This window comes from Portunus trituberculatus, chromosome 29 (genome assembly GCF_017591435.1).
Source record: "Portunus trituberculatus isolate SZX2019 chromosome 29, ASM1759143v1, whole genome shotgun sequence".
Taxonomy (NCBI): Eukaryota; Metazoa; Arthropoda; class Malacostraca; order Decapoda; family Portunidae; genus Portunus; species Portunus trituberculatus.
Window position 1 is genome coordinate 8,951,086 of NC_059283.1, and position 12,775 is coordinate 8,963,860.

Genomic DNA, 12,775 nt, shown 5'->3' on the forward strand with positions numbered 1-12,775 from the left:
CTTGGAGTATGTGTGTTATTATTATGAAAGCTTTATTGTGTATAAATGCATACATACATAAATATGTACATACATTCATACATTCACACATACATTGATATATCCTTAGAAAAATCTGTGACCTAGTCGATTTCCTTAGATTTTTCTAGATTTTTACATTTCCTTAAAAAAATCCTTATGTAAAATAAATTTTCTTAAAACAAGAAAATGTGCTTGAAAGTGGAAACACTGCGCTGGAATGTTTGAAAACATATGGAGAGGTTGTAGGAAGAGGTCAGCCTGATTTGACCTAAAACTCAAGGGGCGTGATGTGATTAGCAGTGATTGCGGCGGCGTGACCTCAACCATTGGTGTCTGTGCGGTGGTGTGGTGGCGGAAATGTCCCCTTGTCCTGTGACGATTGTGGCGAAAGAGGCGTGGACGTATGAGAGAGAGAGAGAGAGAGAGAGAGAGAGAGAGAGAGAGAGAGAGAAAAGAAAATGACATACATTAACATTTAGTCATTGGAATAAAAGCTTGACATCCAACAATTTGCGATAGGACTGAAACTCTGCCCGTGTAGCGTACAAATATCGACCTACAGAGCAACAAAAAAGGGAGGCGTGGCTCTTCCGCCTCGCTTCCCGTGGGTGGAGTTGCATCGCCAGTGTGCGCGGCGCCCCGGCCCTCATTTAGGTCCGGGGGTGGGGAGGCGGGGATTTGAACCAGGCAGGGGACAGGATTACCTTGTTCCGATGAGCCAGTGAGCCACACTTCCCTCGGTGAGTATTAGTCGGCGGACCGCGCGTGGTGTGACCTGTTGGGGTTTACGTACTGTGGTAACTTGCTATGGCCTGTGTACCTGTTCTGAATTACGTACCGTCCTTAGCGAGTAATAATGTACACTTATCGCGTACCATCCATGAAAATACGTGCCCTCCTTAGTGGATATCAACGTAGACTTCTTACGTACCTGAATTGAATTACGTACAGGTATGAATTTGTCCCTGATATCACATACTTGCCATGAAGATACGTATCGAGGTTATGTTTATTGGTAACACACATGGAATTAACCATCTCATGTAATGTGGATAGTGAGTATGTAAGAACGTACAGTGTGTAGTAGGTACGATAGCGGCGGTGTAACGAACATGTAGTAAAAATACGTGCGTCCTTCAGGCTGGCACAGGACCGGTTATAGAAAGAGAGGGAGGGAGTCATAGGTGTGATGCGAGACCAACCGAGGCCAGTGTTCACGAGTCACGAGGCAGAGATAGACGTGTTGTATTGGCAGGACCTGAATTGTGGAGAGAAGCGACTATAACACCGTGAAGGAAGAGTAGTCAACTGTTGGAATATTATGTTTGGGAAAGGAGGGGAAGATAAATTAATAATCGCGTGGCCAAGGCAGACGTGTTGGACTATCCCTGAGGACTAACTATAACAACGTGAGGGAACACTAGTTTGTGTATATGAACTTCTAAACTTGTAAGGCGAAGCTCCGCTACACGCCGAGGGTCAGTCTAGTTAGGGTCACCAGCAAGGAAGGGTGAGGTGATCGCCGCTCTAGTCAGGTCACACTTTGCAGTCATCTGTCATAAAAGATTCACGTAAACGCATGAAACTAGGTGTGGTGTTTCAAACGTTAACTTGTGTGAAAATATATTAAACAAATATAGATGTTGATAATGTAAAAGGAAAGAGAAAAGAATGAGAGAGAAGGAAGTAACAGGTGATTTAAGAACGCTTGCTTGGAAAGACATTGAAAAAAAGGTAACTGAGAAGATAAAGAAACGAAGAAAGGAGGTAAAAGTGAAATAAAGAAGAAAAATCACGTGAGAAACCAAGAATAGATACCCAATGTGAAGAAAAGGGAAAAGATACACAGAAAAATTAATCATAAGTGAAGTATCATTACATGAATCTTTGAACTAGTGACCCATAATTCGAGTACCCAGCTGAACCAACTGAAGCCACCTCAACCCATCTATTTACTTCTCGAGGGCCGCTGCAGAGTGATGGAGGATGCGCGTGCCCCGGCAGCACCACCACCACCGGCAGGAGGCGAGGGAGGGCAGGGGTGTGTCCGTTGGGAGGCTGCTGTGTGTGTATCCAATATTGAGGACCACGTATCCCTTCACGCAGTACTATGAAGCGGGGTAAGCCAAGTTATATTGATGCAATTCTGTTCTCATCTTTGTTACTCATTATTGTTTTAATCTTTCCCCTTTTCGTTCGCATCTTCCTTTTTCTTATCCTTTTTCTGTGTCTCGTTTTTTTCCTTTCTTCTTTTTTTCATGTTTTGTCTTTTCTCCGTCTTTTTTTCTCGTATCCTAATCCTTATATGTATCCATCTTCTCTTCTTAAGGTGGGTTCAAACGTGTCAATATGCGACTGAAAATGCAAATTGGTAGAATTTGCTGCTGAATATCGATGCCAAGAGGCTGGAAGAATCAGTCGCAAAACAAGACCAACATGTTGGTCTTGTTCAATCGATTTGCGACTTTGTTTATTTTGTGATGTTACGGACAAATGTTTGAAAATGTGATGTCAATGTAGAGAAGAAGATTTTGGAGTTGGTGAGGGAAAAAGAGCACATCTGGCACCGTAGAAGTGAATTCTACAGCACAAAAAAAAAAAAAAAAACTTCCGCAAATCGGCATTCGATGAGGTAGCTGCCACCCTCCGATGATTGCTTCCGTCTCTGCAGGATGTTGTTGGAGGTGAGGATTGAATACTTGTGATGATTTAATTTGATCGAAATCGTCATCGTCACCAGAGGATGACATCTTGTTGAGTAGTTGTTTGTTTTTCATTCATTTCCTGCCAACCAGCCGATACTTCCCAGTCTCTATGTGTGAACGTGTTCCGACTAGAAGAACTCAGTCGATACTTCTAGCGACTTGCAATTTCAGTCGCATATTGATACGTGTGAACCCGCGTTTAGTCTTACTTTCATCATTATCACCTGTATTTTCTTTTCTCTCTCCTCTTCCTCCTCCTTATCCATTTGTTTCTTGACGTTTTCCTAATTCTTATCTCTACATCTTTGATCTCCTCTTTCTTCTCTATATTCGTTACATCTTCCATCCCCTCTTCCTTCTTCATTTTATAGTTATTATTAGTATCGCCATTATCACTGTTGTTATCATCATCGTCACCGTTACTTATATGTTGGTGTTTCAGTGATAGTCCTATCCTCCCCTGCTCCTCCTCCTCCTCCTCCTCCTCCTCCTCCTCCTCCTCCTCACAATTGTATGCACCTTCTCTTATCCTATAACCTTGAAATTGACAGAATGAACACTTTTATCTATGTATGTGGAAGAAAACCTTTCTAACTTTCACTGCTATCTGTTAAAAAAAAAAAAAATGGAGTCTGTGAAAAGTGATTAGGGCAAGTGCAAAGCTACATTCCAAAAACACATAATTAATAAGTAGAGCGAATGTTGTAATAGTTTAAATTTTCATGTTTGTTAATATATTTTTCCTCTACGTTGACTAATTTTACCCAGACGAGATGAAAACTGACATTACTAGTGAGAGGATGAAAGGGTCAAGTTGGGAGAGTGAGAGGTGAGGGAGAGCAGGTGTGAGAGGCGCGGCAGGTGGACGGAAGTTCAGAAGTGTCGCCACGCCCATTTGTGTTATTCTCTACAGATATTCGTTACTGTTAGTGTCGTTAGTGTTGCTTTCCTTACTGTTCCCCTCTCTAGTGTTGCTGTTTGTGTTACGTTCCTTATTGATAGTGTCGTTAGTGTTGCTTTCCTTACTGTTAATGTCGTTAATGTTGTTTTCTCTTACTAATGTTGCTGTGTGTGTTACTTTCTTTACTGATAGTGTCGTTAGTGTTGCTTTCCTTACCGTTCCTCTTTCTAATGTTGTGGTTTGTGTTACCTAAGTCCCGAGGTGTGGTGGAAAAGTGTGTGTGTCTGTAAGGTAATTATAAAAATGTCTAGTGTGTGTATAGTATGTGGTTATTAGTGTATGCAGTGTGTAATTAAATATCTAACGAACTCTTGATTATAAGGTTAAGATTCATACACAAGTTCTTATTTATTTATTTATTTTTATACTTATGGCGGCAGTTGAGAGTTCGTAAAAACACAGCGTTACTTTTTACACCAAAAAGCCACCATGAGCCGACGAAATAATGGCTTTAAAATGTACATCTCTTACCTATTCGCCTGCACACACACACACACACACACACACACACACACACACACACACACACACACACACACACACACACACAGGTTCACTCCGCCGCTTGAGTTAGCACATAAATTGTCACCTGTGTCATTTTGCACTCCGTTACCTGCGAGGGAGGAGTCAGAGAGGGAAGGAGGGATGCCCGGCTGCGGTTAATTACTTCTCAGGTGGGATGTCTTTCCTCTCACATCACAGCACAAGATAACACAACACAACACCACACTGCACAGCACCAGCTACGCGGTCGTCTGTCCCCTGCCCATTGAACGTAAGGAATACACGTCTTCAAACTAATGATGCAGGACAACATGAGATTGCTGAGCTAATACTGCAGTAGGCTCGCCTCGTCTGTCTCTCATCCCGCTGTTTGGAACGTAAGAAACACCCGTCTAACTAATATATAACGACATTGCGTTAGTCTCGCGTCTTTTTTGCGTGCTATTAATTGGCTTTAGTGGAAGAAATTTGTTTTTTCAAGGGTGTTTTCGTGATTTCAGTGATAGATTGACAAGTGTCCTGGTTCACATAAGGGGAAGATCAAGAGGATACGGCTGTTCATCTTTATGGCATCTGAAAACAGTCTTTATGAAAAAACAAAGCGAATAGATAAATATGTAATGATTTTGCTGTCGCATGCAACACACAGAGGATCCTGCATGGAGTGTGGCGCTTGTCGTGTGGTATTTGAGTGTTGGGTGCTGTGGTGATGCTGAGTTGAAGCCATGAATGGGTGATGTATTTTGTGACCTTCTATAGTGCAACGGGTGGTATGTGTGGTGAGGACTGGTGATGTAATGTGGTGTTGAAAACTAGAGATGACACGGACAGTGTCATCTCTAGGGAGCGGTGTTGTGTGGTGAAGACTAGTGATGACTGATGACGTGGTGCTTTTGAGATGTATTTGAGGGAAGACAGTCCTAGAAGTCAAGCAAAGAAGTGGTGTGATTAATAAAAGAATGTCATGATACTCAAGACAGTTTAGCAAAGATTCTGAATCACTAATTAGAAAAATACGCATGAAAATTTGACAAAACTACTGAGAGAAGTGTAACTAGCCCACCTCTCTCTCTCTCTCTCTCTCTCTCTCTCTGTCTGTCGGTAAGACGAATTATATGCTGGGAGAGGGATGAAATCAGAGTACTAGGACTTAAAATCCGCAAACCTGCTTTGTAATAAAAACAAGTGACGTCACCATTTCCCAGCCTCACTCGACTCTACCCTCGCTACACCACCTCCACTCCAAAATATTCCCTTTACTTCTATGAGAATAGCATAGCTTGTGTCTTTGTTTATTCTCACTGCAGCAGAATGAATGGAAGAAAAAGCTGTCACGGTATGGAGATTGCGTGGTTAGATAAAGTTACGTACAGTGCAGCCAACCCGTGATGTATTCTGTTAGGTAACGTTGGAATAGGCTTGACTCTCTCTCTCTCTCTCATGTAACCTTACTGTTTGCATACATCATTTCCTTTCAATGTATTCCAGTCATCTATTGTTGTGTGTGTGTGTGTGTGTGTGTGTGTGTGTGTGTGTGTGTGTGTGTGTCATTCACCATGGTCCCCTACGGAAAGAACTCAGAGATCATACTGACCGATCTTCCGGTAAGACTGAGACCACATCACACAACACACACGCCGGGAAAGCGAGGTCACAATCTCTCGAGTTACATCCCGTACCTATTTACTGCTAATTGAACAGCTAGGGGCTGCACATTTGCCTCGTCGCTCCCGGGACTCGAACCCACCCCCTCTCGATTGAAAGCCAAGCGTGCTAACCATTACACTACGCTGTGTGTGTGTGTGTGTGTGTGTGTGTAATCACTGTGTACACTCCTCAATGTGTGTGTTGTAAATATAATGCAAGGAAACGTTCTCTCCGCGAGGACTCCTTTGAACCGTGGTGGCAAGACAGGGAACTCGGAACATTCTCTCTCTCTCTCTCTCTCTCTCTCTCTCTCAACAGTATAATTTCGATTCGCAGACAAGAGCTTTAATTTCATTAACAATTTCATCAACAAGAAAGCCAAGTAGATTTAAATCCTCAAGTAATCACAAGACTAAGCAAACGACCAGAGAGTTGTTAATGTTTTAACATTGTAGAGTGATAAAAGGCACAGTCACGCAGTTAGTTATTCCTGGAAGCGGACTGGGAAGGGCGTGTGAGCAGTGGGTGTTAGCTGGGGAGGAGGTTGAGGTGAGAGGTGCTGTGAAGGCCGCGCGAGCCACCGGTCACGGTGTTGGTGGCAATAGTGGTTAGAGAGAGAGAGAGAGAGAGAGAGAGAGAGAGAGAGAGAGAGAGAGAGAGAGAGAGAGAGAGAGAGAGAGAGAGAGAGAGAGAGAGAGAGAGAGAGAGAGAGAGAGAGAGAGAGAGAGAGAGAGAGAGAGAGAGAGAGAGAGAGAGAGAGAGAGAGAGAGAGAGAGAGAGAGAGAGAGAGAGAGAGAGAGAGAGAGAGAGAGAGAGAGAGAGAGAGAGAGAGAGAGAGAGAGAGAGAGAGAGAGAGAGAGAGAGAGAGAGAGAGAGAGAGAGAGAGAGAGAGAGAGAGAGAGAGAGAGAGAGAGAGAGAGAGAGAGAGAGAGAGAGAGAGAGAGAGAGAGAGAGAGAGAGAGAGAGAGAGAGAGAGAGAGTTGTTATTGAATATTTGCTTGTTTCATCATCGTCTTATCTGTAACAAGATGAGACAAAGTAATATAACCTTCAGCAAATCATGTTCCCGACATCTTGAATATATAGGCTACGTGACAGGTTCATTCTTCTCTTTTCGTTGAAAGAAGTTGTAGTGCAGCGCAAATGCGTTGCAGGACTAGAAAAACATCCGTATTAATCATAACTCACTGGTTCACACATTCGCTTCACTTTGGATTGTAGAAAGTCAATCAGTATGTACACAAGGAAAGTAATGTTTGTGTGGGTGAGGTGAGGCTGAGGTCAATTGACAGAATAGTAATAGTAATAGTAGTAGTAGTAGTAGTAGGTAGTCCATAGTAGTAGTAATAGTAGTAGTAGTAGTAGTAGTAGTAGTATAGCTAGTCCATAGTAGTAGTAGTAGTAGTAGTAGTAGTAACAGAAGTGGTGGTAATAAGTTATGTGTTAGCGAGAAGTCCCGCCTTTATTTTACTATTGCCAAATAAGGGGACGAGCTCAAGTTATATATCAGACACATTATCTCACGTATTATTTCACTCACAGATAGCAGAGAGAGAGAGAGAGAGAGAGAGAAATGTGTGTGTGTGACCCAGAGGATTATTTCTTAAGGCTGAAAATATTCGTTCTTTATTTCTATACAAGTTTTCCAGCATGAGAGGCAGCGCTTTCTCTAATAACCGTATCAAATACCTCATGGCTTTAATTTTTGCAACGTTTTAGCTCAATGAATAATGCAAGAGCTCAAACTTGAATACTAACGGCTCTCAGCGGAAGTATCGCTCACTCTCGTAATCTTAGCCGGTGACATGAGGCCTCAGTGTTGCAGCGCCTTTACTCATTAAAAAAAAAAAGGGAGTAAATGAATAAAGTAAAACTAGATAAATCGCTTCTGTATCTTTTCATTATTTTTCTCTACTGTGTGACTGAGATTAATTAATGTACCAGCCTCCAATCAGCTTCCTGAAAGGCTTGGGTGGAGAGGCAGACGGGCAAGCTGGGTGGAGTGAGTGGAGTGGACAAAGTTTAAGAAGGAGGCATGATGTGGAGTGATAAGAGTGTGGAGAGAGACGAGGAGGAGCGGTACGGGGCTGAGCGGGGCGGGGCTGGAGTTGCATGGCGTTGGGCAGTCAGTCAGTCCGCCTCATCCTCCTCATCACTGCTCGAGTCTGTTGTCTGATAGCGCTCTTATCCTTATCAGTCAGTAATCACGTGGGTTGGGGCCCCTGTCTCTTCCCCCCTCCTCTCTCTCTCTGCTGCCCCCCTCTACGCTTTTCACGTCCCCAATTACTCATATACTCATCCCTATTGTCTCACCTATCATTCGAAGCCTACAAGTAGCAAGGCAAGAGTATAAAGTACTTGTAAACTAGGGAATCCAGGTTTAGCTCAGAAGGCAGGAGATCAAAGGGTGGTCGGAGGATACGCTAGTGTCAAGGGTGTAGGCAGAGGGTGTCACCGGCAGTACCAGCCCAGTCTCCCTCCCTCCAGCACGTCAGTCTTGTCCTGTTTCCCTTCACCGCCAGATTCTCGACAGGTATTGAGTGTGTTGTGTTAGATGTGTGTGTGTGTGTGTGTGTGTGTGTGTGTGTGTGACTGATGGTTTTTATTGATCGTCAGTCATTACTATTGTTATGACTTACAGGAATAGTAAAGCTGATAGTTATTTATTATTACTACTTATGTCATTAGTATCATAACCATAACCACGACCACAAAAACACAACTACTTCTACTACTACTACTACTACTACTACTACTACTACTACTACTACTACTACTACTACTACTACTACTACTACTATACTACTACTACTACTGCTATGCTACTACTATACTACTACTACTGCTACTACTATACTACTACTACTACTACTACTACTACTACTACTACTACTACTACTACTACTACTACTACTACTACTACTACTACTACTACTACTACTACTACTACTGCCATCATCACTACCACTACCACCACCACTACCGCCATCACTTCTTAGTTTGTCACGATGTAAGAATGATGCAACATAACAAAACGACTCAATCCTGCGCTTGTCCCCCTACACACAAGACAAACTCACACCTGAATGATTGAAAACTAGACAGGTGTTCTCCCATCTTGAATACATACGTGAGATGTGCTTTCTTTTTTAGTTCTTAAGGAAAATAAGGTACTTAAGGAAAATAAAGTAAAAACGAAGGTATTGACTTTTTTCTTTTATACCATGTGGGCTTTTTCACAAGAATTTATGGGCTAAAGGGGATACTTTTAGGTACCTCCTATCTCAAAGCCCACCCGCTAGGAAACCGTTGCCCCGAGTGTGGAAGCCCAACCTACACTCGGATCGTGGACAGGATTCGAGCCCGTGTGCTTGGAGACCCCTCGGCCCCCAAAGCACGCATGGTTCCACTGTACCACGGCGGACTTGTGAATATGTTGAAGGAAACATTTATTCTTCTCGATAAGCTTCAGCTGCGATCTAGAAAGAAATATTGACAGGAAAATAAGAAAATAGAAAGGAATAGAAGGAAATACTGGCGTGATTCGAAGTTTGAGGCGAAGCATTACTCTCTCTCTCTCTCTCTCTCTCTCTCTCTCTCTCTCTCTCTCTCTCTCTCTCTCTCTCATTTTAATCGAAGCGGAGTTCGAACTGTTAACTCTAAAGCAATGAGCAATGAGACGAGGATTTTACCAAGGAGTGTTTGATTATTTTGATTTTCACTGACACAAGGGTGAATATTTTGTTTACTTTGTTTATTTATTCATTTATTTTTGTCATCGTCCTTGAGGTGCTTTTTTGTAACGCGGCCCATCTCAGCCCAAGTGTTATCAGGCCGCCTTATCTATTAATCCAACCTGTATTGTACGTAACTGCCACGAAACCCATCAACCCCCTTATCCACCCTCTCTCTCCCCCCTCTCTCTCTCTCTCTCTCTCTCTCTCTCTCTCTCTCTCTCTCTGTTTTTTTATTATCTCTTTGTTTTCCGCTTTATTTCGCTACTCCCCTTTTTGTTTTCCTTATATTTTCCGTTGTTCCTTTGTTCCTATCTTCCTTCCTTCCTTCCTTCTCTTTTTGAATAACTAAACTTCTACTAGAGGTTCATATGCGTAGGTAGGAGACAGGACGATGACATAGGAAAGAATGTTTTAGTTAATGATCGTCTACGTAGGTGTAAGTGTAGTGCAGTCAACGTTCATCACGGGAACTTGAAAAATATCACACATGTTAAGGCATCAGTGATTTTTATTTTCCATGCAGTGTTTCTCGTCCGTCACGCTTCCTGCACCTTCCTTTCTTGTGCTGTGTGTGGTGTGTGGCGGTGAATCTTGCTGTCCATGCATATTTCTCCCTGACACGCTTTCTGCATCTTCCATCCTTGTGTTTATGGTCTGTGTGTGTGTGTGTGTGTGTGTGTGTGTGTGTAATTCACCTCGGTTGTCTCCTGGTCACCCATCTAGTCTTCCCCATTACGGAGCGAGCTCAGAGCTCATATACTGATCTTCGGGTAGGACTGAGACCACATCAACACACACCGGGAAAGCGAGGCCACAACCCCTCGAGTTACATCCCGTACCTTTTTACTGCTAGGTGAACAGGGGCTACACATTAATATGCTTGCCTATTTGCCTCGCCGCTTACCGGGACTCGAACCCAGCCCTCTCGATTGTGAGTCGAGCATGCTAACCACTACACTACGCGGTGTGTGTGTCTGTGTGAGTGTGTGTGTGTGTGTGTGTGTGGGAAGGTGTAAAATCGTTTTGGTCAATAATCTATCTATGTATCTACCCATCCATGCGACTGTGTAATGTAGAAGACTAATTACCTATCTATCCACTTGTCTACCTGTATCTATCAATCTATCTACCTTTATCAATGTTTCAGTGAAGTCAGCATTAGTAAAGAGACCTTCAGTTCAGTGACATGAAGGACCGAGTGTTTCAGGGTGCGCGAGGGAGTGAGATGCAAGATTTGTACCATCACTCCCGGAGATAAAGATAATTGACTGACTGATTGACACAGGGACGCGACAACAAGGCCAGTGATAATGATTACAGCAATGCTACGCTAAGTGATGCCCAATTATCTGACCGCGCATACATACATACATACAGGTCCTCTCCCCTTTCTCTTTCCATCTCTCTGGTCACATTTCTGTAGGTTTATTACTGACTAAAGGTCCCTGTGGTGTGTAGTAATGCAAGTATAATGTGGTAAAGTGTGTAATAATGTAGGTATAATGTGATAAGGTGTGTTCAGAATGACAGGGTTGCTTCATAAAATGTGTCGGTGTTTAAAGACATGACTAGACAAATTTATGAATAAGGATGACAGACATGCTTTATACACGTGTAAACCTGACCACTTCTTGCACTTTCCTTATATACCTACGTTCAGTCTTTTAAAGAAAAGTATCCCATGAAGTGTGGGTGATTGGAGTAACTAACAGGCTGGGATGGTCCTCAATCGTCTTACAACACTCACCATTACTCAGCTGAGACCTCTTCTATCCTATCACTAGATTATCAAAGAAGCTTAACTCTTGAACGCTCCACTCGACACATCCTCTCTTCTGTCTCTTACTCTCAGAAAGGCTTACGATAGGACACGTTAGCGAGCACAAACACTTTCATTCATACTTTGACTTGTGCATTCCTCACTCTTCTTTTCATCCGTACTGTCTTCCTTCCCAGCCTCAGTTTAAAGTTTATACAAGAAACTGGTAAAATATTGTATAGCTTCAGTCCACTATACCTGAGTGACAAGAAAAAAAAAAGACGCTCTAATTGTGGTAGATGAATGGAATGGACTTAATAATTAGGTTGTTGGTGCTGAGTCAGAAAGATTAGACAAATTTATAGATGAGGATGATATGATATAGGTATGACCTCCCCTCCCCGCTCTCTCTCTGGATCCCTGCTATCAGTGCCTCCTGTTATCAGCGGGATCGTGGGTGATCCATGTATTTTATCACTGAGGATCAGGTGGAGCCTCGCAGATCACTCCTTCTGTGTCACGAGTGAGGCATCCAAACCCATGAAAGTATCACAGCAGATAACACATACTAACCTGATGTGATGGAATATTAGTCATAGTTTCGTATATGCGAGTGTGTTAGTATGTGTGAGTAATATTTGAATTTATTATCTTTCGTCTGGGTGTTGCTGTCTGTGTTATAAGCGAGATTTTTTCCCCAATCTCGCTTTGATAAACTGACCTAATAAAGATCGATTGTTTAGGTGTGAAGTTTCCGGTTAAGATTATGAGTAAAGGACAGACCAAGGATATTCAGTGTAGAAGAGGAAGACAGTTGAGTGTCATTGAAGAAGAGAGGATAGTTGTCTGGAAGGTTGCGTCGAGTTGATGGATGGAGGAATTGAGTTTTTGAGGCATTGAACACTACTAAGTTTTCTCTGCCCCAATCAGAAATCTTGGAAAGATCAGAAGTCAGGCGTTCTGTGGCGTCCCTACGTGATCTGGAGACCAATTCTTCAGGAAGTCAACAGATCACGCAGGGACGCCACAGAACGCCTGATTTCTGAGCTTTCTAAGATTCCTGATTGGGGCAGAGAAAACTTACTTAGTAGTGTTCAATGCTTCAAAAACTCAATTTCTCCATCTATCAACTCGACACAACCTTCCAGATAACTATCCCCTCTTCTTCAATGACACTGAACTATCTCCCTCTTCTGCACTGAATATCCTCGGTCTGTCCTTTACTCATAACCTTAACTGGAAGCTTCACATCTCATCTCTTGCTAAAACAGCTTCTATGAAGTTAGGCATTCTGAGGCGTCTCCGCCAGTTTTTCTCGTCCCTCCAACTACTAACTCTGTACAAGGGCCTTATCCCTCCTTGTATGGAGTACTCTTCGCATGTTTAGGGAGGGGTTCCACTCACACAGTTTTATTAGATAGGGTGGAATCAAAAGCTTTTC

The 12,775-nt window shown here is 42.8% G+C and overlaps 1 protein-coding gene across 4 annotated transcripts in view; it reads left to right on the top strand.

Annotated features, from left to right (window-relative positions):
- Window positions 1-1,246: 1,246 nt before the first annotated feature.
- The window catches only part of LOC123510405 (advillin-like), a 42,904-nt gene continuing 31,375 nt past the window's right edge, over window positions 1,247-12,775 (top strand). Inside the window, exon 1 of one of the 4 annotated variants that reach the window (XM_045265557.1) lies at window positions 1,247-2,141. In XM_045265557.1, the coding sequence (XP_045121492.1) occupies window positions 2,008-2,141 (134 nt within the window). In that variant the 5' untranslated portion in view covers window positions 1,247-2,007. Of the gene's footprint in view, window positions 2,142-7,861; window positions 8,002-8,218; window positions 8,372-10,748; window positions 10,876-12,775 lie in introns of those variants that run through there. The other 3 variants (XM_045265558.1, XM_045265560.1, XM_045265562.1) reach the window with 3 other exon arrangements.